This window comes from Lithobates pipiens, unplaced genomic scaffold (assembly GCF_037356315.1).
Source record: "Lithobates pipiens isolate NorthernLeopardFrog02 unplaced genomic scaffold, aLitPip1_a1.2 Scaffold_18, whole genome shotgun sequence".
Taxonomy (NCBI): Eukaryota; Metazoa; Chordata; class Amphibia; order Anura; family Ranidae; genus Lithobates; species Lithobates pipiens.
Genome location: NW_027507758.1, coordinates 297,387,162 through 297,412,511, shown reverse-complemented (window position 1 = coordinate 297,412,511; position 25,350 = coordinate 297,387,162). Strand labels below are relative to the sequence as shown.

Sequence of the window (25,350 nt, the reverse complement as noted above, 5' to 3'; positions counted from 1 at the left end):
CACATCTATCAGTCCATTGCCACATGCCAGGGTGCTAGGGTAACCTTAGACTCTGAACTGTCCTTTCAGGCCCACATACAATCCCTGTCCAAATCATGGTGCCTTAGGCAACATTTCCAGAATACACCCCTTTTTAACTAACGATACCACCAAGCTTCTAAATTAACTCCCTGGTTATCTCCCGCCTCGACTACTGCAACTCCCTCCTCATTGTATTACCTTTACATAGACTATGCCCCCTTCAGTCCATATTGAATGCCGCTGCCAGACTCATCCACCTTACCAACCATTCAGTGTCCTCCACCCCTCTCTGTCAATCCATCCACTGGCTTCCACTCACCCAACAAATAAAATTCAAAGCATTAACAATAATTTACAAAGCCATCCATAACTCTGCCCCCAGCTACATCACTAACCTAGTCCCAAAATACCAACCAAGCCGCTCTCTTCAGTCCTCCCAAGACCTCCTGCTCTCTAGCTCCCTTGTCACCTCCTCCAATGCTCGCCTCCAGGATTTCACCAGAGCTTCTCCCATCCTTTGGAATTCCCTACCCCAATCTGTCCGACTGTCCCCTAATCTATCAATTTGTAGCTGATCCCTGAAAACTCTTCTTTTTAACCGGTTCCTGACCAGCGCACACCAATGTACGTTGGCAGAATGGCACGGGCAGGCATATTGGCGTACAGGTACGTCCAATCTTCAATGCCGCCCTGCCAGCGGCGCGCTCGCGTGCCGGTCAGGACCCCCGTGAGTCCGGTAGCGGGTCCCGTGGACTCGATCGCCACGGGCATACCCGCGATCATCTCACAAGAGGGCTGAATGGAGAAATGCCATTGTAAACAGCATTTCCCCATTCTGCCTAGCAACTAGTGACGCTGATCTCTGCTCCATGTGATTGGAGAAGAGATCGGTGTTCACTACATGAAAGCCCAACCCCCCCCAGTTAGTAACACACCCCTAGGGACACTTAACCCCTACACTGCCACCCACTGGTTAACCCCTTTACTGCCAGTGTCATTTACACAGGAATCACTGCATTTATATAGCAGTGATTGCTGTATAACTGACAATGGTCCCAAAAATGTGTCAAAAATGTCTGATGTGTCCGCCATAATGTTGCAGTCACAATAAAAATCGCTGATCGCCGCCATTACTAGTAAAAAAATAAAAAATAAAAAATTATTAATAAAAATGCCATAAAACTATCCTTATTTTGTAAACGCTATAACTTTTGCGCAAACCAATCAATAATCGCTTATTGCTATTTTTTTTACCACAAATATGTAGAAGAATATGTATCGGCCTAAACTGAGGGAAAAAAATGTTTTTTTTTATATATTTTTGGGGGATAGCTATAACAAAAAGTAAAAAATAATGCGGTTTTTTTCAAAATTGTCGCTCTATTTTTGTTTATAGCGCAAAAAAATAAAAACCGCAGGGGTAATTAAATACCACCAAAAGAAAGCTATTTGTGGGTGAAAAAGGACGTCAATTTTGTTTGGGAGCCAATTGTCAGTTAAAGCGATGCAGTGCCGAATCGCAAAAAGTCTTTGACCAGCAAAATGGTCCGGTCTGTAAGTGGTTAAAGAAGCAAAAGAAGCATATCCTGCTTCTAACTCACACTGTTTTACTTCCTCCATGAGCTTGTCCCCCACAGCTATTACCTTTTGTATCAATTGACTCTTCCTTTTTAGATTGTAAGCTCTAATGAGGGCCCTCTGATTTCTCTTGTACCAAATTGTAATGCAACTGTAATGTCTGCCTTTATTTTATTAATTGCTGCGCCATCTGTTGGCGCTATATAAAACCTGTATAATAATAATAATATAGTTGACTCAATGAAAGAAAGGAGTGTGAAGGTTAAAAAAATAAAGTGCTACTAAATCCACAACAGTACAATCTGGCTGTATATGCAGTAAAGCATACTTGTTAAAACTCACTGTGGAACCTAAGGAGTTAATCCTCTGCATTGTGTAAAAAGGCTGTTTGATCCTGTCTTCTCTGATCCTCCCCTTCTTCCACAGTCCCCAATCTATCTGCACATGCTCAGGTTGGTGTTTATTGCTAGAGTATTTTTTATTTTTATTTTTTGGCAGGGTGCATGTGACGGCACAATGCAAATCAGCACTGTCCAGACAGAAAGTCATGCAGCCTCATAAAATGAGGAAAATTAAACCTGCTTCAAGCTTTAACCAGTGCTCAGTCGGGCACTGATAGAAGTCACAAGGACTACTACTATATACTGCTGATGAGAAAAGGTATTTAGCAGTTTATATTTATTCAAATAATTGCACTTCCATGTTTTGAATTCGGCCATGGCCAAAAGTTTTGAGAATGACACAAATATTAATTACATTTTCACAAAATCTGCTGCTTCAGTGTTTTTAGATATTTTTGTCAGATGTTATCATGGTATATTGAAGTATAATTACAAGCATTTCATACGTGTCAAAGCCTTTTATTGACAATTACAATAAAGTGGATGTAAACCCTCACATATACCCAGTGAAGTGAACAGCCTCAGATGATACACAGAGATGAAACACATCCTCCTACATAAAAGTTTTACATGTATATGTGCTGTCTTCAGCTTTATATATGGTTTAGAAAGTGCACGGCCTGTTAGAATTTTCTCTTCCTGATTCACCTATGGGTATGGATTCTTGCCATACACTGTGAAACAGCTGACTGGAGGAAAGGCACACACATAGGCAGAAAAAGGAAGAAACAATGCAGAGCTGTGCTCTGAATAGACAAGCTCTCTTCTAATCTATATATAGCACCCACCCCGACAAAAAACTCAGCCTGGTTTTATCACAGTTGACAGAGAACTTATCAGAAGTTATCAGGTTGATAACAGAAGAATGTTGCAGGAGAAATCCATGGGACCTAGAGCTTTGAAGAGAGATAAGAAAACACTGCAGATATATAGTATGTGCCCAGCTCAAATTTCATTAATGGGGTTTACATCCACTTTAAGTTTATGCAAAGAGTCAATATTTGGAGTGTTGACCCTTCTTTTTCAAGACCTCTGCAGTTTGCTCTGGCATGCTGTAAATCAACTTCTGGGCCACATCCTTACTGATGGCAGCCGGTTCTTGCATAATCAATGCTTGGCGTTTGTTAGAATTTGTGGGGTTATTTTTGTTCACCCGCCTCTTGAGGATTGACCATGAGTTCTCAATGAGATTAGGGTCTGGGGAGTTTCCTGGCCTTGGACCCAAAATGTTCGATGTTTTGTTCCCCAAGTCTCTTCTTTATCACTTTTGCCTTATGGCAAGGTGCTTCATCATGCTGGAAAAGGCATTGTTCGTCACCAAACTGTTCTTGGATGGTTGGGAGAAGTTGCTCTCTGAGGATGTTTTTGTACCATTCTTTATTCATGGCTGTGTACTTGGGCAAAATTGTAAGTGAGCCCACTCCCTTGGCTGTGAAGCAACCCCAAACATTAATTAGCCCAGGATGCTTTACTGTTGGCGAGACACAGGACTGATGGTAGCACTCACCTTTTCTTCTCCAGACATTAATATTTTCCAGATGCCCCAAACAATTGGAAAGGGGATTCATCTGAGAAAATTAGTTTACCCCAGTCCTCAGCAGTCAAATCCCTGTACCTTTTGCAGAATATCAGTCTGTCCCTAATGTTTTTCCTGGAGAGAAGTGGCTTCTTTGCTGCCCTTCTTGACACCAGGCCATGCTCCAAAAGTCCTCTCCATCTTATGCACACAGATGCACTTACACTAGCCTGCTGCCATTCCTGAACAAGCTCTACACTGGTGGTGCCCTGACCCCGCAGCTAAATCAACTGTAGGAGATGGCCCTTGCACTTGCTGGACTTTCTTGGGTGCCCTAAAGCCTTCTTCACAAATCCAGTGGAAATTTTTTTTATGGGATTAGGTTCATTTTCATGGCAAATAGGAACTTTGCAAATAATTGCAATTCATCTAATCACACTTCATAACATTCTGAGGTGTATGCAAAATTCCATCATTAAAACTGAGCCAGAAGACGTGAAAATTTATATTTGTGTCATTCTCAAAATGTACTGTGGGTGACAAGATATAGTGAATGCAGGCTCCTGGGGTTAGTAACACTTTAATAAACAAGTAAATCTAATAACTCGATTGCCAGCAGTTGCCTATAATTACAGGTTCAGAGTTTCAGGGAGGACAGGATGAATTAACTAAACACCAACCCAAAGCTAACTTCAAGTGGCTCTTTTATAGAGACAGTGCAAAAGTAACATAGAGGTGAAGAGTGCTGTACCCTATGGAGGATCCCTCCATTCAGAACAATAATGAAATAATATTACTCATTGTTTACTACTGGTTATGGCAAATGTGCCTATACTTGGCAAACATGTCAAGAAGAAAGATGCACATTTGCCATAACCAGTAGTAAACAATGAGTAATATTATTTCATTATTGTTCTGAATGGAGGGATCCTCCATAGGGTACAGCACTCTTCACTTCACTGTTACTTTTGCACTGTCTCTATAAAAGAGCCACTTGAAGTTAGCTTTGGGTTGGTGTTTAGTTAATTCATCCTGTCCTCCCTGAAACTCTGAACCTGTAATTATTTTACCCCATTACTTTTCCTGAATTAATAGCCCGTCTGTGCATGGTGAAGTTTGATATCATGCTCGCTTGCTACAAAAGATATTGTTTCTTTTCAAATCAGTCTCAAATTTTGTGATCCCTCCTTTCCTGGTAATGTTGCACCCTTTGGCACAAGCTCAAATTAGTAAGATTAGAGTCTGCTGCAGGAATTTGATTTAGTCTCTGGTTCTGATTTCTAGAAAGATGATACCCCATACGAATGAGATGGGCTTAAATTTCATTCTTTTCTAAGCGTATTATATGTTGCATTTTCTACAATGGGCAACAGTTCAACATTACTTTTTTTTTTTTTTGGCACAGTGTAATAAGACTATTCGCATAGAATCTGTTTATTATTAAACACCCCATATCCAGGAACAATGCAAGCAGTCGGTAATCCTCACATATCTCCTGTAATTTGCATTAATGAGCAGCATGGATCTATTTCAAAACTTCTTGAAAATAATAACACGGATAGAGGTTTGCAAGACAAGCAGCTATATCAATTATATTTCAGAGTACCTTACACTGATCAGACATAGAAGCCAAGATTTATTTTACACCTAGTATGCAGAAGGTCTGGGAATTGTATATTCCTTAAAAATTATCATTATTGTAAATAATACATGAAATGTACATCTATACATACAACTTTTGTCACATTAGACATATACAGTCAATAGAAAATGGCCCCTGTAGAAAAACACAATTTGGTGAATTTAAATCTGCCATTCAGGCACACAGACCACACTAAAATCTTGGTAGGGGTCTAACCCTTTTCTAATCTATTCAAAACCAACAAAAAGTTCTGCCTTCACATACACTTTAATGAAAACAAAAATATACATAGTTAGTTACCATAAATATGGCAATTATAATATGATACACAGTGAAAAAGCAAACTAAATGTTACAAACTTAGATCTAATTTAGGGCTTGTTTAAGTTTACATCGACTTTAAAACACATTAAAGAGCCTACCGCTACAACATTTTTTTTTTTTTTGTGTTTTTAATGCTTTTGTGATGCTTTTTTGAAGCTTTAATGAAGCTTGGCAAATGCGTTGTGTGTGTTGATTTTCTATTTGTTTTAAAAGGGTCCAGCAGAACCTCAGCTTAGTATGCCTGTCCAGCAGATCTCCAGCATATTAGTACCCTCGTTCAGCAGATCCCCTGTTCAGTAGTGCACCCCAGCTCCGCTGATGCCCTACTTAGTAATAAGTCATACGACTGTGTGAGTCCAACAGATTTGGTAAGAAGTATCCATCTATTTCTCCTAATGTTTCCAGACAAGCTGATGTACATGGACATATTCGTTTAATAGGATTTGTCTCTTATTTTGATACGGTCTGACCACCTTTGTGCCAGCTCTTCCACGGAAGCTTATACCCACTCTATGGACTTTATTTTGTTCATTTTCAATATTTATATGATCTTTGTTATATGATCATTCTTTTAACACATGTTGATTACATTTATCACTTTAGAAGCGCTACACTATTTTTTACTTTCTACTTAGTAATAACCCCAGCTTTTCTGATCCCCTACTCAGGAGTATCCTCCAACTCTGCTAGTCCCCCGCTCAGTAGTAAACCCCAGCTCCGCTGGTCCCCCGCTCAGTAGTAACTCCCAGCTCTGCTGATCCCCCGTTCAGTAGTAATTCCTAGTCCTGCTAATGCCCCACTTGGTAGTAACACCCGGATCTGCTGATCCTTCACTGAGTTGTAACCCCCAGCTCTGCTGATCCTCTGGTTTTCTGATCCTCTCTCCGGTCCCCATTCAACTCCTGCTATATTGCTTCCATGCTGTGCACAACGTGTGACATCTGCTAGTTTCTCCTGCTCCAGACCCCCAGCTCTACTGATCCCCCAGCCATCACTCTCCACTCCTGTTCACCTTCTACTATAGCATTGCCATGTTGCACACCACTGTCCACTCTAGTCTGGACCCTGCTCACTTTTCTGCTGCTTCTCACTGCACATCAGATATATACACATGAACCAGAAGTGACTGCTGATGCTGTCTTTCCACGTCACTTGTTGGTTTCCCAGGGCATACTGGGATATCTCATACCTGCAATACAGCCAAATCATTGGGGAGCTAACTGGATAAAAGCTTCTCAAAAGCAGCAGGTGCTGTTAGGGAGCACTGTCATCATTTTTTAATCAGAAATCAATATTATTTTTGAAGCAAAGCAATTGCATAGTGTGAACATGACTGTAAGCTTACCATTTTATTTGGTGGCAGGTTCTTTCATTGGCATTCAGAGCGCTTTAAAAAAGCATGTCAAATGCTGCATTTTGAAGGAAGTATAAACAAGCCCTTAAAGCTGTGGCTGCCAGTAATGTACAGATATTATATTTATTTTCGAACAAGCATGAAAGGACGTAATCCCAGGCCACAGCCTCTTAATAATTCAGAATTTCCATAAGCCAAAGGATGGCAATAATCAAAATTTGAAGGGAGAACCCCAACCCACCCCTTTCCATAGACTGACAACATGCCCATCCCCTTCCAGTATGACTGTCTGTATCTATTCCCCTTATCTGTCTGGAATTCAGTGCAGACACACAGGCTGCATTTGAAATATGTCCACCCCTGGTATGCATGTGTTTGTATACAAATAAATGTTTTGTTACTAATATTTTCAGCCTACCACGTCTATTAAATGTCTCACTTATCGGGCTGGCATGAAAGTTCAGACATATGAAGAAAACAGAAACCAAAGAACAAACATAAATATGACTCACTAGGGTGACAAATATTAGGACAGCAACAAAAAATATGAACATACCTCTACTAGAACATAAAAAACACTCCCAAAGCATAAATTTACTACTACAGACCACTTCTAATAAATATCTACCTTATAGGGCTGGAATGAAAGTTTAAATAGGAAAGTAAAACAGAGAAAAAAAAATATATGACTCGTATGCAGCAACTTCTTAACGCAAATGTTTTTATTACAAAATTATAAAGACAAAACAACACAGATGAAAATCAAACTATACAGTGAGGGAAAAAAAGTATTTGAGCCCCTGCTGATTTTGTATGTTTGCCCCCTGACAAAGAAATGATCAGTCTATAATTGTAATGGTAGGTTTGCAAAGGGGTCAAATAGTTATTTCACTCAAAATGCAAATCAATTTATAACTTTTTTGAAATGCGTTTTTCTGGATTTTTTTTGTTCTGTCTCTCGCTGTTAAAATAAACCTAAACCGCGAGAGACAGAACAAAAAAATCCCGAAAAAAACGCATTTCAAAAAAGTTATAAATTGATTTGCATTTTCAGTGAAATAACTATTTGACCCCTTTGCAAAACATGACTTAGTGGTAAAACCCTTGTTGGCAATCAGGCAATCACAGGTCAGACGTTTCTTGTAGTTGGCCACCAGGTCTGCACACATCTCAGGAGGGATTTTGTCCCACTCCTCTTTGCGGATCCTTTCGAAGTTCTTAAGGTTTCGAGACTGACGTTTGGTAACTCGAACTTTCAGCTCCCTCTACATATTTTCTATGGGACTGAGGTATGGAGACTGGCTAGGTCACTCCAGGACCTTAGTCTACTTCTTCTTGAGACACTCCTTTGTTGCCTTGGCCATGTGTTTTGGGTCATTGACATGCTGGAATACTCATCCACAACCCATTTTCAATGTCCTGGCTGAGGGAAGGAGGTTCTCACCAAAAGATTTGAGTACATCGTCCCTTTGATGCAGTGAATTGATCCTGTCCCCAACGCAGAAAAACATCCGCAAAGCATAATGTTTCCACCTCCATGCTTGATGGTGGAGATGGTGTTTTTGGGGTCATAGGCAGTATTCCTCCTCCTCCAAACACATTGAGTTGATGCCAAAGAGCTTGATTTTGGTCTCATCTGACCACAACACTTTCACTCAGTTCTCTGAATCATTCGGATGTTCATTAGCAAACTTCAGATGGGCCTGTACATGTGCTTTCTTAAACAGGGAGACCTTGCGGGCGCTGCAGGATATTAGTCCTTTGTGGCGTAGTGTGTTACCAAATGTTTTCTTGGCAACTATGGTCCCAGCTGCCCTGAAATCATTGACAAGTCTTTCCTGTGTAGTTCTGGGCTGGTTCCTCACGGTTCTCATGATCATTAAAACTCCACAAGTTGAGATCTTGCATGGAGCCCCAGACCGAGGGAGATTGACAGCTTTTTTGTGCATCTTCCACAAAATAATCACACCAACTGTTGTCACCCTCTCACCAAGCTGCTTGGCAATGGTTTTGTAGCCTATTCCAGACTTGTCTAGGTCTACAATCTCGTCTATGACATCCTTGGACAGCTCTTTGGTCTTGGCCATGGTGGAGAGATTGGAATCTGATTGATTGCTTCTGTGGCAAGGTGTCTTTTATACAGGTAACAACCTTAGATTAGGAGCATTCTCTTAAAGGGATCTTAATCTCAGCTCGTTACCTGTATAGAAGACACATAGGAGTCAGAAATCTTGCTGATTGATAGAGTATCAAATATGACGTTATTTCAGTCATTAAAATGCAAATCAATTTAGAACTTTTTTAAATGTATTTTTCTGGATATTTTCGCTATTAGGCCGGAACCGTTTTTTCCGTCAGAATAAACTCTGAAGGTATTTCCGACAGAGTTCCACTGAAACGGACTTGCCTACACATGATCACACCAAAGTACATTCGTTTAGAACGTGGTGACCTACAACACATAGGACGGGACTAGAAAAAGGAAGGTCAATAGCCAGTAGCTGCCCTTGTGTTGTTTTTGGTCTGTCGGAATAGCATACAGACAAACAGTTTTCCCGATAGAAATTGATTCCGTCGGAAAGATTTAAAACATGTTTTGTAGCCCACACACGATCGGAATATCCGATGAAATGATTCTGTCTGACCTTTTCTGCTGGAAAGTCCGGTCGTGTGTACATGGCATAACTCTGTCTCTCACTGTTAAAAATAAACCTACCATTAAAATTATAGACTGATCATTTCTTTGTCAGTAGGCAAAAGTACAAAATCAGCAGCGGATCAAATACTTTTCCCCCTCACTGTACCTACTATAAAGAAAACATTCCCAAGCTGATTCTTTAAATTGAGAAATTTATGTAATGTGAATAGGAGTACTGAAGACACATTTACACTTAAGGATATAGTCATACATTTCTCCATTATATGGCCCATTCAAACCAGAATCTTCACATTTAGTGCACGTGCATCAATCTTACATGCATTTGATTGCATTTGAAGTACATTTTTACCGAAGCTTGTATTTCCTTTGAGGTCACATCCATGTTCTTTCTTCTTTGGACTTTTTTGTGCACTGCACTGCATTTTCTTGCATTAATAAACATTTGTGTGCATGTCTGTGCTTTTGCAGTGCTAAAAAATGTAGCTTGCTGTACTTTGTTTTTCACTGCACTGCACTGGTGTGAACCATGCCCACAGGATAAACAGTTTTTGTGACTATGTAGTTGGAGTGCAGTCAAAAATGCATCCAACTGCATCTGGTGTAAATGGGCCCTAACGGATCAACATGGGGGCTATTTTGTTTTTAATAGGTATACCGGAATTTTAATATTTGTTTTTTTTGTGTCTTAATAATTTTCCATTAACCACTTGAGCTCTGGTAGACTTTACCCCCTTCATGACCAGGCAATTTTTCGCTATTTGGCACTGCGATACATTAAAGTGGATGTAAAACCTCACATATACCCAGTGAAGTGAAGCACCTCAGATAATGTATAAAAAGTTGACATTGTGCTAATTTTCTCTTCCTCTTCAACACTGCAGTGAAGCCTGGGAATACAGCCAAGACAGCAGATTGGAGGAAAGGCACATACCCCCTCTCCTCATAGGTAGAGATCTCTTCGTTGAATAGTTTAGGGCTCTGCTAATCTATGTATAGCATCCTCCCCAACACAAAACTCAGGCTGCTTTTGTCTCTTGTGTGGCAGAACTTGTCAAGAGTTATCAGGCTGATAACAGAATTATGGAGCAGGACACATCTTTGAAGAGAGATAACAAAACACTGCAGATATCGGTGCCCAGCTCAAATTTCATGACTCAGGTTTATATCCACTTTAACTGGTATTTACGCAGTCATGCAACGCTGTACCCAACAAAATTTACATCATTGTTTCACATAAATTGAGCTTTCTTTCGGTTGTACAGTGCTTTGCAAAAGTTTCACCCCCTTGGCATTTTTTCATGTTTTGTTGCCTCACAACCTGGAATTAACATGGATTGTTTGAGGATTTGCATCATTTCATTTACAGAACATGCCCACAACTTGAAGTTTTTTTTTATTGTGAAGCAAACAACAAATAGGACAAAATAACAGAAAAAGTCAATGTGCATTTCTATTCACCCCCCTAAAGTCAATACTTTGTAGAGCCACCTTTTGATCTTACCACATCTTAACCCTGGGATTTTTGCCCATTCCTCCTTGAAAACTGCTCCAGCTCCTTCAAGTTGGATGGTTTGCGCTGGTGAACAGCAATCTAAGTCTGACCACAGATTTTCTATTGCATTGAGGTCTGGGCTTTGACTAGGCCATTCCAACACATTTACATGTTTTCCCTTAAGCCACTCAAGTGTTGCTTTAGCAGTGTGTTTGGGGTCATTGTCCTGCTGGAAGATGAACCTCTGTCCTAGCCTCAAATCCCACACAGAGTGGTACAGGTTTTGCTCAACAATGTCCCTGTATTTAGCACCATCCATATTTCCCTCAACTCTGACGAGTTTGCCAGTCACGACAGCTGAAAAACATCCCCACAGCATGATGCTGCCAGTACCATGTTTCACTGTGGGGATGGTGTTCTTTGGGTGATGTGATGTGTTGGGTTTGCGCCAGACATGGCGTTTTCTTTGATGGCCAAAAGGTTAAATTTTAGTCTCATCAGACCAGCGCACCTGCCCCCATACATTTTGGGAGTCTCCCACCTGCCTTTTCGCAAACTAAAAACATGCCATTTTGTTTTTTGATGAAAGTAATGGCTTTCTTCTGGCCACTCGGCCATAAAGCCCAACTATGGAGCGTATGGCTTATTGTCGTCCTATGTATATATACTCCAGTCTCTCCTGTGGAACTGTGCAGCTCCTCCAGGGTTACATTAGGTCTCTGTGCTGCCTCTCTGATTAATGACCTCCTTGCCCGGTGAGTTTTGGTGTGCAGCCGTCTCTTGGCAGGTTTGCCATGTACTTCCATTTGGTTATGATAGATTTGATGGTGCTCCTAGTGATCAAAGATTTAGATATTTTTTATAACCTAACCCTGACTTGTACTTCTCAACAAAATTGTCCCTCACTTGTTTGGAGAGTTCCTTGGTCTTCATGGCAGTGTTTGGTTAGTGGCGCCTCTGCGGCCTTTTAAAAAGGTGTGTATATGTAATGTCAGATCATGTGACACTTAGATTGCACACAGGTGGACATCATTTCACTAGTTATGTGACTTCTGAAGGTAATTGGTTGCACCAGAGCTTTTTTTTGGGCTTCATAACAAAGGGGGTGAATACATACGCACATGCCAATCGTCAGTTTTTTTTCCTGAAAAATAGTTTTATGTAGATGTTTTTCTAATTTTACTTCACCAACTTAGACTATTGTTGTTCTGATCCATCACATATAATTCAGATAAAAAACAAAACATTAAACTAAAGGCTTTAATTAAACAAAATAGGTAAAAAGACAAGGGGGTGAATACTTTTTCAAGGCACTTTATTTGATTACTTCTGGGTTTTTTATTTTTTACAAACAAAAAAAACAATACTTTTAACCTTCGGCTATAAAACATATCCAATAAAAAAAATGTGAAAATCTAACTTCTTCATAAATTTTGGCCAAAACTTATTCTTCTACATGTTTGATAAAAAAAAAAAAAAAAAGTGATAAAAAAATCCCAATAAGTATATAATGATTGGTTTGCGTGAAAGTTATAGTGCCTACAAATTATAGTATATATACTGGAATTTTTATTTTTTTATACTACTTATGGCGGCGATCAGCAACTTAGAATGGGACTGCAATAATACAGAGTACAATCTAACACTAACTGATGCTGGGGGGAACTGACTAACAGCCACTGACATCACCGGTGGCATTAATACAATGATCAGTGATAATAATAAAAACAAAACAAAAAGGAAGGCACACTGACCTAGTGCATTACCATAAACAGAGCTTTATTGAAAACAGAACACATAGAAAAATGGCTACTCACAAACAAGTATTGATAAAAGGCATAATCAATACAATTGGACCCATCGCACTGAACAACGACACATCCAGATCTGATGTCAGATAAATTGATTGATGAATACCCCAACATAAACGGCTGACGCGTTTCTGGGGAGAACCCCTTCCCTCAGAGCCAGAGCTTCGGTGCGATGGATCCAATTGTATTGATTATGCCTTTTATCAATACTCGTTTGTGAGTAGCCATTTTGCTATGTGTTCTGTTTTCAATAAAGTTCTGTTTATGGTAATGCAATAGGTCAGTGCGCCTTCCTTTTTGTTTTGTTTTTCTCCAGTATTTGAATATCCAATATTCTAAGGAGGGCTGCAAGACCTTTTTGACACTACCATCTTAAACTGTCGGTATCACACTTTGAAGACCGAGACACCAGAGCGCAGGAGAAGTTGTCTTTTTCTTGTCAGTGATAATAATATACACTGTCACTGTACTAATGACACTTGCTGGGAAGGGGTTAACCTCTAGGGTGATCAGGAAGTTAAATGTGTGCCTAACTAGGTGTAATGTATGTAAAGTGTGCATCTTTTACTACTAGATCTCTCAGTTTCTAGGGAGGAGAAACTGACAGATCGCTCCCTCTGTATAGAGCTCTGTGTGGTTTTCCAACACATGGCTCTGAGCTGTGATTGTAAACAGCCGATCAGCAGGTCCTGGCCATGAATCATTAGCTGGGGACTTGCTGACAGGCCCCCGCTGTGTACAATCACAGCAGGTTCTGGCCCGGGTAGGCAGCAATGTACGGCAATGTTGCTTTGTCAACAGCAGCCGCTTGACGGGAGTACACGGCGGACAAGTGGTCGCCAAGTGATTGAAACCATTTTACATTTGATAAGAAGTTGGCTGCATAAGAGTCCATTATACTGTATGTTTTTAATTTATTTTCTCCTTTTTTTATTTTTTTTTCATATATTTGAATATTCGTGCCAGCCCTGTACGGAAGGCATTTAGTAAAAGTGGTCTGTAGTAGTAGTTTTCTGCTTTGGGCTCTAGGAGCATTTAAACGTTTTTATTGGAGCTATTTGAGGTCTGTTTAGATTATTTGTGGCCCTAGTGATCAAATAAAACACTAAAGCAAGCATTACATTTTAAAAGCACAAATGTTAGCACATTTCATTGTATAATTAACATTGCAAATTAAGGTTTAAGATTAAGTATTTAAAACTGCATACCTCTGGCAAATATGAGTTTTCATAATATATTCCCTGCACCAAATCTCCTATGGCACTGGAAACAAGCTCAACAACCTGAAACAGAAATAATACGTTAAAACGCTGAAGACCAAACTTTTCTTTGTTCAGTTATGCTGAATATTTCCAATTATGCCTTAACCAGAGAGGGAAAAATTAAGTTACAGCAGGACTCTATCCAAAACAAGCTTTCCATTTTGGGTGAAATAGGGCAAAGAAATCCACTACTGAGTTTTTACTTGACCCCAACAGAGAGATTAACTCCCCAATATATCTGTGACAGACCAGCTTGTTTTTTTAGGTTTTTTCTCATATATGCTCAAAAAGAATCACCTAGAAGGTTCTGGACACAATGGTAAACACATGGTAAAGTATGTGGTCAGAGATCAGTATCAGGTACTGATAAGACAAAATGTGTGGAAGATGTGGGACTTTATGGGTGCAACGTATTGAAACAATAATAAGTAAAACAAATATAAATAAACATATTATGTCTTATGATATACTTATGGCTGCACTTGAATGAGAAGCAAGAGACGTAAATATATAATAAATTTAATAATCTATGTCAAGACATAGATTTATTGCATTTATTATATATTTATGTTTATTGGCAGGTTACCTGTAAACATCTGACATTATATCACTCTTTCACCCCTCCCTACGGGTCACCTGGCAACATTTGGTTTATGGTCGCGTGGATGCAATATATTGCCGGATCTCATTCTTTATTTATTTTTAAGTCTGCCTAGGCTCCCACACTCAAATCATGAGGTAGGGCTTTTTGTTTTTTTTGTTTGATTGTCTTCTCATTCAAGTGAAATCTCCCCTATGCCAGAAAAACAGTATTTACAAACACATTCTAAGAGTAGCCTTTCACTTTTATGAAGAAAAGTAGGAATCCCCTTCATTCCTGTTTAGAGGATCACTGATCAGTTTGTATCTTAGTAGCTTTAGAGCTGCTCTAAGCAAGCCAGAGGACCCACAGATGTCGGACCTTTGCCAGTACAGCACAGCTCTGAATGCAATGGGTCTCAAGGGCTGGAGTGGAATCATTGCTAGCAAAACCTGAACAGTTACATATCTTCTTAATGCCTGATGAAGCTTGATATTGATGTATAATTGAAATGGAGAACTGTTCTGACTGCAAAATCTATACTTCATTGTTTTCACCATAATATAGTACAAAGGTTACCATCTTTTCATATTTATAGATTAGTTACGCAAGAAAATTTCAAACAGGTTAAGCGTGTCCTGGTACCCTTTACTATCTGATCTGCAAATGATTGTGCTTTTAATTCATCCCTTTTCCCTAATAAGTTCAGAAGGGAAGAGGAATACAAAGAGCTGCATGATCTGGACTGTCAGTGGTGATTTCAGCATTCATTTCTGTCATATTTTTGACCAAGGAGCAGGAGAGCTTGATAAAAGATGACTTCTTCTCATGAGGGAACAGAGAGGGCATTATAAATAAGTGCTGAATGCAATAATAAAAATTCCTTCAGGCAACTCCATCTGTTGTAATATGAAGAAAAGGGGCAGTGCTTGCCGCAGGGTGAAGTCTGCCATCTGAAGATCATTTGCTGCCTTATGCTGTCTTCTTCAATGGAATCATAGTACACTGTTTATCGGCTCTATGGTACTGATCTGTCATAGTGGATCCATTTCTAGTCCATACATATTAGCATAAACTGCTTTCAAGCATTACAACGGTCAAACGTGTCATAAAAATACTTGCAAATCAATGTGTATTACAAAAAAACATGTCATGTTGCTGGATGTTAAAAGACTAAGATGCTGGAATTCTGAGGAATAAATTGGAGTCATTCGTTATTTAACATAAATCTGTTGTCTCATGAAAGCGATTTAAGTATTAAGTATTTTAGTATTAGCATGAACAAAATGTTGGCTTTTAGAGGTCTCTGCATGTTTCTTTAAAAATCTTCAACAGTTCTCCAGAGCCTTGAAATTTGAGACATCCTATTGTGCAAATGTTTGTGGTAAAATCAAACACTCTTTTGCCTCATTCAGACTCCCACACTACTACTACAGGTCCATCACAGTAATAGGCAACTTTAGTGGCCACTAGTGAGCTGTGGAAGGTGGTAGGGTCAGCGCATGACTTTACCTGCAGAAGCTGGAATCTGCATAACAGAAAACCTGGGGTCTTGGAGCACCCAGAGCACTCATGAAGAGGCGGCGTTGAGACTTCACATTCTCCACCTCATCCAATCAAATAATTCTTTGCATTCATTCAGAAAATACAAAGCTTTCTCTGTATGGCATCCATGCTGAGCAGCCGACCTCCTGTATGCACAATGCATCAGACCAGCTGCTCAGCATGGGACCCAGAAGCAGGTGGAGATTACTGGAGTAGCGGTGTCTCCTTCAGTGATTTCCAGCTTCCCGGGCATTTACCAGGTATACTATTTACAGTACATATTTACATTGGTCCAAGCTGGACCAATTTAACTACTGTATGTATGTAAAAACGTACTGCCAGGGTTTGTTTTACTGATATTAAGGCCCCTTTTAAATGGGACGGACTCCATCAAGTCGATCCGCCCGCCCAGCAGGGGATCTCCCTCTGCTGATGCCCGCTGAGCAGGTGCATGACAGGTCCGTGTCTGCTCTGCATAGCCCTCTGTTCTCTATGGGACGGTCAGATTGAAATGGACCACCTGTTTATTTCCATCCGACTGTCATTCGATCCAATCCACCAGGCGGATGGCGAATGTATCCCCATCCATCTGGTTTTAGCAGACAGGATCGGATGCCAACGGGTATCAGCGGACACATGTCTGTTGACATCCGCTGCTCCATTGAAAACAATGGTTGTTCTGATTGGTTCCACCTGAAAAACAGACAGGAAGACCCTATCGGTCCACTGATGTGAAAGGGGCCTAAATGATAAATAATATAATTTCTTAATGAAAAATGCCTGGATTTCAGATAAAACCAATACCACAGGTACCACATGAATATTTACTAATCTCAGAACTGTAGAAACATGAGAACTGGCTTTACAAGCAAAGTTGTGTACACGTCAACTAAATCCATGGACACTCAAAGCTGAAAACAATCTAAAAACGTACTATCCAGACAAAAAACAACCGGTTTATTAATGATTGTACACAAATTCTGTGGTGCATTGTTTTATCAGTGAAATGCCAACAAGCTGAGAAAAGAAGTCTACGACTATGACACCTTTCAGGGGGGAGGGGGGAAAGGGTACCTGTTTTTGAAAAACAAATAAAGCTGCTATTATTTCCTCAAGTGTTAGGAAAGATCTCAAGCACCTTGCATTATCTCCTCAGTGCTATTAAGACACAATTTTTCCTGGCATATAAAATAGAGATCATTTTTATAATCAGGAGGTGAGAATTAAATGCATTTTTTTTTGGCTGTAGTGTATGGAGAAACTACTAAAGGAGAGAGCTTTTGCAAGTGTGCAAAACAAACATATTTATGGCAAATAAACTGTATGACAAATATTATTTGGGCTGTTACTTGACTTTAAAACTGAACTTTCTTCCTCTCTAACCCTTACTGCCTCAGCTACATGAAAACGTCCTTTCTTTTTTTTCTGCTGTTATCCTTTTTTTTTTATAAGTAACATTCTGGCCCAGGTCAGATGACAAATGCCCCATATCCCAGGAGGCATTGGCTCCCATTCATGAAAGGAGTAGGGGGCATGGCAGCGTGTCATCATGAGGCAGCTGTCTAAAGAAATGGCATCTTCCCAATGACATCACATAGGAAGATGGTGGTGCAGAACCTCAAAAGTGGCAATGAAGAAGCAGATTCTCTGGGTGGGTAACTATCTCAATTGAGGACAACCCAAATGAAACATGTGGGGTGAAAACAAAATAAAATAAATAAATGGGGGAGGGGTTGAGAAGTTCCTCCTTAAAGCAGAACTAAATTCACAATGCGTATCTGTCCACCGGTCCTGCGTCGACATCTTCTGAGTGCCGGTCTTCGGCCTCTTCACTGCTCGGTGAGGGATGTAAATTAGCCTGCCACCGTAAAAGGATCAGCTCAAGCTACAGGCTTACTTTGCCACATTGTGGTGCCAATGGACGGGACCATGTATTGTAAAATCTTGGATGTGAACCTTCTTCCCGCAGACAGAACACTGAAAATGGGCCATGGATAGGTCTTCCAGCATGACAATGACCTAAAACATACTGCCACAGGAACAAAGGAGTGGCTCAAGCAGAAGCACAATAAGGTCATAGAGTGGCCTAGTCAGTCTCCAGACCTTAATCCTATAGAAAATTTATGGAGGGAGCTGAAACTTGAGTTGCAAAGAGACAGCCAAGAAACCTTACTGATTTAGAGAAGATCTGTACAAACCCGGTCACCAACTACAAGAAACATCTTACCTCTGTACTTGCCAACAAGGGTTTCTCCACCAAGTAATTTTTTGCTTAGGAATCAAATACTTATTTTACTCACTGAACTGCAACTTCATTTATAGCATTTGTTTTATGTTTTTTTCTGGAGCTTTGGTTGATATTCTGTCTCTATCATTTAAAATACATCTATGATAAAAATAATAGAACCTTCATTTCTTTGTAAGTGGGCAAACTTATAAAATCTGCAGGGGATCAAATAATTATTTTCCCAACTGTATGAACTTGATTTTCATTGATGTTTGTAATTTTTAATTGATTGTTCACAGATAAGGTCACATGGATCTCAAATATGAATTTATTTTATATATATATATATATATTTATATAATCTTTATTTATGTTTATTGTTTGGTTGTGTATATTGATTGTACTGCTTTAGTATGATTCCCATTGTATCCATTGTACTTTGCATTTGCACTGACTGCATTTTTCCCACATCTGCATTTTTGATGCATTTTCTCCTTAAAGTAACCTTAAAGTAAAATTAAAGCTTTTTTTGTATTAAATAACACACGTTATACTTAGCTCCTCTCTGCAATGGTTTTGCACAAACAGCCCCAATCCTCTTCTTCTGGAGTCTCCCACTGGTGAATCTGGCTCCCCTTTGGAAGTTTCTTCCTATGGGTGCACACGAGTGGGACCATTCTTGAGCTGTCTTGTCTGTGTCCACTGACAGAGGCAGTGCAGTTCGGCCCCGCCCCTGCTCCCTCATCACAGAATTTTATTGACAGCAGCCAATGGTTTCCCCTGCTATCAATCTGTCCAGTGAGAAGAGTCAGCCTTCATCACGCGCCTTGATAAAATCCACCAGGTTATACAAAGGGTGGAGTGGAGACTAACACCGCAATTCAAACTCTGCTGGCTCAGGCTCTTAAAGGGGTACAACCTCTAGATCTCATAATACTTAAACACTGGGCAAGAAACCAGTGACCTATTAACGCATTCCAAAATGGTGAAAACAATCTGGAAGGAAGAGGCTCTGATTGCAGACAAAACCCAGAAACCTTACACTTCAGAGGGGAATGGGTAAGGCAACAGTGGAGCATCTGTATACTCAGTTCAGACTGTCCTGGATGCACCAGCGGGAGAGGAGAGTGGGTGTCCTCTGTTCCCGAGGCCTTGATGCAGGTCATAGTGCAGATGGCTCAGGCACAGTCTACTTTATAGCAAGCCTTCGCTGAGGTTCATAAGATGATGAGCAAGCGGTAAAAGTCAAGCAGGGCTGCAGGAATTCCTTAATGATGTGCATCAGGCCGAGATCCCTTTGGTTTCGGAAAGGGTGTAAAGCCATTCAGGGGCAACCACAATTGGAAGCGCTGATCGGGACAGTCTTGAAAGGACAATCCAAAAGCTCAATAAGATAAAATCATGTGCCGATTTAATAACATATACTTAGATGAACAGTTATGTAAAAATCTCCTTGCATAGATGGAGCGACTGCAAAACGTGCTCCTCACTGTGACAGTACATTGAGCAACAGTCAGTGGTGGACTGGCTTGGTGAAGCAATGCTGCAATGGCAAAACCTTCAAGTATTCATGGATGTCCCTAGGAGGAGGGAAGCCAGCGTGTGCAGAGACAGATGGACAATATGAGGCCGCAATCAAATCCCCAATGATATGTGGCAGGATGGTGGAACAGCCACTGAACAAGGAAGGGACTGAGAGGCTGTCGGAACAACCAACGGACGGGACCGGTCATCAGTTTGCTTCAACAATGGAGGTATGCTGCAGTAGAGAAACCAATCATGGTTCCTTTAAATCTGTGATCGTCTTTCCTCTCTCTGTCTTTCCTCTGCTTCTGCCCTCCCACCCTCTGCTCCTCCCCCTGCCCCCCTGGCCTGACCTTTTCTCCCGCTCCCACATCCCCCAAGGTTTGCCCATAGTACCACCTTTCATATTGATTCTCAGCTCCTCCCTACGGCCCCCCCATGGCTAGTGACGGTTCCATAACCTTTGCTTCCTTTAACTGTAGGGGTTTCAACACGCCTGAGAAGCGGAGCCAGACACTCTACCATTTTCACAAGAAGCGTGCGCAAATCCTGCTGCTTCAAGAAACGCATTTTCGCGCGGGAGCTATTCCAGCCCTGCGCAATAGATTTTACTCACAATGGTTTCATAGTGTTAATTCTCAGTCCAAGTCTAAGGGGGTGTCTGTCGCCTTTCATAAATATTTTCAACCCGGAGGTCCTAGACTCTCTAATAGATAACTCTGGTCGCTATATTTTCCTGAAATTGAAGCTAAATGATTTTCTTTTCACAGTGGCTAACATCTATGTGCCGAACGTGGGCCAGGCTCGGTTCCTCTCCTCGGTCCTCACCAGACTGTCCTCCTTTGGAGGGTCAACTTTCATTATTGGAGGTGATCTAAACGTTGCCCTCTCCCCGTCCGCAGACACATCCTCGGGTAAGTCTTCTATTCCCCGTTCCACCTTAGCACGCATTAAATCACTTCTACATTCTTCCCATCTGGTGGATGCCTGGCGAATCCAGCTTCCAACGGAAAGGGATTACAGCTACTTTTCCGTTGCACACGACTCATATAGTAGACTGGACCACTTCCTCATATCACAATCCCTGCTTGACACGCCTCTCCACACTTCGATCGGTAATATTCTATGGTCTGACTATGCCCCCGTCTACCTGACTCTGGTTCGCCCCCCTGCTATCCGTTGGGGAGCGAGCTGGAGACTTAACGACAATCTGCTGCGGGACACCGTGTGTGTGGCGGATGTCTCTCAGGCCATTCGGGACTTTGTTGGTGACCATTCCGCTGACACTACCTCCCCTATGAACCAGTGGGACACTCTCAAATGTGTGCTCCGAGGTACCCTTATACAACATGGTTCTCGCCTTAAAAAAGCCAGAGCCCATGACATACGCAGACTCCTTACTATCATTGCGGACCTCGAACCCCTCCACAAACAGGACTTGGACCCTGCGGTTTTTGTTCAGCTTTCCAATGCCCGCAGAGACCTACTCCTACTCCTAGACGCGCACTCCCTGATTGCCAGGGATAAAGCGCGGAGCCACTTCTACTCTTTGGCAAACAAATGTGGTAAGCACCTGGCTAGGGTCATTCATCCTAGACCCCCGCGACATTCTATCCCCTTTCTTGTTCGACCAGACCAAACGAAAACATTTAACACCTCTGCGATATCTGCATCCTTCAGGCAATACTACTCCCAGCTCTATAACCTCCCGCATGCAACCCCCCCAGTTGGGTCCCCTCCATCCTCTGACCCCACGCAGGCTTATATTCTAGAGACCGCCTTACCCACGGTTGACGCTGTGGACGCAGCGACCTTAGACGAGCCCCTGACTACCTTTGACTTTTTACAGGCTATTAAAGTCCTTAAAGTGGGGAAATGCCCAGGCCCTGACGGCTTTACACCCCGGTTCTACAAAACTTTTGCCCCCCAGCTTGCTCCCCTTCTGATGAAAGCCTTTAACTCGGTGGACAGTTCTAACCTCCCGTCAAAGGAATCTTTGTCTGCTAACATTTCTATTATCCCTAAACCGGGCAAAGATCCGTCCCAATGCAGCAGCTATCGGCCCATCTCCCTGCTCAACATAGATATCAAGCTTTCGCGAAAGTCCTAGCCACCCGTCTGTCCCCCCTATTGCCTAAGATTATTCATAATGATCAGGTGGGGTTTGTCCCTGGCAGGGAGGCAAGGGACAACACCACCAAGACGATACATCTTATATCCCTGATCCAACGTAAAGGTCTGAGAGCTTGCCTCTTATCCTTCGACGCCGAAAAGGCCTTCGATAGGGTCAGCTGGAGGTTTCTACAGCTCTCTCTGGAACAACTTGGCCTCGGAGCTTCCTTCATATCAAAAGTAATGTCCCTATACTCCCGACCTTCAGCTGCGGTCCTGGTCAACGGTACAACGTCGGCTCCCTTTGATATTGCCAACGGTACTCGGCAGGGCTGCCCCCTATCCCCCCTCCTCTTTGTCATCATCATTGAGCATTTGGCTTGTGCCATATGACAAAACCCCTCCATTCTTGGTATTCAAACTCCGTCTGCCCATCACAAACTTTCCTTGTATGCTGATGACCTCCTAGTGTATATTCAGAATCCACACATCTCCATACCATCCCTACTTAGTGAATTTCAACGCTTTGGTATCTATAGTAACTTTAAGCTCAACATCTCTAAGACGGAAGCCCTTAACATATCCCTTGCCCCCTCCACGCTGTCCCTTCCGCAATCCAACTTTTCTTTTAAATGGCAGGCTAAGGGGATCTCGTACCTAGGGATTGTTATACCCTCCAACCTAGCTGATTTGTTTTCTCTGAATTATATCCCTTTGCTTAACCGTATACGGAAGGACCTCGAGGAGTGGGGGGGATCTCCCTTGCCCTGGTTCGGACGGATTAATATCCTGAAGATGGACACTCTACCCAAGTTCCTATATTTATCTCAAACAATACCCATCCACGTCCCCAAATCATTTTTTATCTCCCTACGCTCGCTGGCAATCAGATTCTTGTGGAACCGGGGCCTCCCCAGGGTTAAATTTAAACTACTAACGATCCCGAAGACTCTGGGAGGCACAGGCCTCCCTGACTTTGAGACTTACCATAAGGCCGCTCATTTGACTCGCATCATTGAGTGGTTCTCTCGCCCTTCCTGCAAGGCCTCGGTGTCTGTTGAACAGGACCTTTCTCCTGTAGATCTCCGAGCCCTTCCATGGGGTTATAACCTGGCCTACTCTCGTATGACCTCCTTGTCCCCTCTGACTTTGGCTTCCCTGACGATGTGGTACAGGACGGGACTAAACTCCACTCTCTCCTCGGACCCGGGCCCTTTGACGACCCTCTTTGACCATCCTGCTTTGCCACAAAGTGCAGGGGCAACCTCCCTAGGACCTTTTAAGTGCACAGATTGGCCGCAGGCCCGTACCTTTGTGCACCCCTCTCAGGGGACCCCGGTCTCCGTGACAGACTCTGGAGATTGGCTCACGGCCCTACATGTGTCCGCATTTGCCAAACGACTACACTCCTCCTCTCAGATACATCGCAAGCTTACCAATTTCGAGGAACTGTGTTCGCTTCCAGAAACTCCCAAACACTTACTGTCCTCCTTATATAACCTGCTACAGACTTTAGCACATGATCAACTCCCACATTACACCAGGCTGTGGTCTGCGGATTTGGGTGAGGACATCTCTGTGCCAGAATGGCATACCTCTTTTCATTTCACACATAAGTCAACAATCTCCTGCTACTCCCAAGAAAAGAACTACAAGCTATTATCCAGGTGGTACAGGGACCCTGCTACTTTACACAGGATTTTCCCATCTACCCCGGCCACCTGCTGGCGCTGTGAAGCTTCAGTCGGAACTTACATGCATGTCTGGTGGGACTGTGAGAGGATCCGCCCCTTCTGGACACAGGTTTTTGAATGTTATAATCTCTTGGCTGATACCCCGGTTCCTATCTCTCCAAAAATTGCATTACTCTCTATTCTACCAGGGTCTATTAAATCGCAGAAACAAAGGTTGCTCCGTTTTTTTATGTCCTCCGCTAGGCAACTGATACCTGCCTATTGGAAGACGACGACCACCCCCCCCATTGTCACGGTGGGTATCGATTATGAATGACACCATGAGAATGGAGGAGATGTTGGCACTGGACAATGACACTTACGCCAAATTTGTTTCTCAGTGGTCGATCTGGCTCCGCTTCTCTTCTTCTGACACTTTAATGAACCAAATCTTAAACGCATAAAGACGCTGTGGGCTCTCCCTTACCCTACCCCCCTACCCAATTCCTTCCCCTTCCCCCCCTTCCTCCCCCTTTTCCTTCCTCTCCTCTTGCTATTTAGCTTCCCCCTATACTGCCTTGCTCTTCTTTACTTTGCTCCTTTCTCTTCCTTTCTATCTTTTCTTTTTTATGTTCTTGTCTAAAAACTGCGTCATGTAGTAACCCATGGGTGCTTCTCCCTACTGTGACCTTAGGGACCGGAGCACAGGCCGTCTTTTCTACCCTCCAAACTTCCTGTCAGGGACCGGTTGTGGCCGATTGTCGCTAGCCGATCTCCTGTAATTGCACCTCTGTTACTGTTCCTGTCTGTATATGCCTCATGATGGTTACTGTTTATTGTTTTTACTTGACATGTTTTAATAAAAATATTTTCAACACTAAATCTGTGATCGATCTCCGCGGTCCACCCCTTTTTAAACCCCATTGGCTGTCTATGTCACAGGACCTGAAGAAGGGCCACGCCGATATGCATTGTCAAGATGACAGCTATCCTCTCTCTCCATTTTCCTCGGCTTGCTCTTCACCCTTTGTGCTTCAAGCCTCGTTTTGGACTTGTGTTCCCCGATCGTAAGACGTCACGCTCTGGGGTTTCCATCCACTAGCTCTGGTCGGTGGTTGTTCTTGTGGCCTCTCAGTCCCTTCCTTGTTCTGTGGCTGTTCCACCATCCTGCCACATATCATTGGGGATTCGATCGAGGCCTCATATTGTCCATCTGGCTCTGCACACGCTAACTTCCCTCCTCTTAGTGACCTCCAGGAATACATAAAAGGTCCGTCATCACAACATTGCTTCACCAAGCCAGTCCACCCCTGACTGTTGCTCAAGGTACTGTCACAGTGAGGAGCACATTTTGTAGTCGCTCAATCTATGCAAGGAGATTTTTAGATAACTGTTCATCTAAGTATATCTCATTATTAAATCGGCGCATGATTTTATCTTATTGAGCTTTTTGATTGTTTGTCCTTTCAAGACTGTCCCGATCAGCACTTCCAATTGTGGTTGCCCCTGAAAGTTTTTACTTGTATTCACACCCCTCCTGGTGTGCTCACACACACAGCTGCTTTTTGGGCTTTTACTGGACATTCACAAGATTTCCCCTGCAGCATATTTCCCATTTTTATGGAGCCAG

At 42.1% G+C, this 25,350-nt stretch overlaps 1 protein-coding gene across 1 annotated transcript in view; it reads right to left on the bottom strand.

Moving 5' to 3' along the window:
* Nucleotides 1-25,350, bottom strand: part of PDSS2 (decaprenyl diphosphate synthase subunit 2) — a 358,375-nt gene that overhangs the window by 38,901 nt on the left and 294,124 nt on the right. The window contains exon 5 of the mRNA XM_077487165.1: nt 14,006-14,080. Coding sequence (XP_077343291.1) covers nt 14,006-14,080 — 75 coding nt within the window. The remainder of the gene's footprint in view (nt 1-14,005; nt 14,081-25,350) is intronic.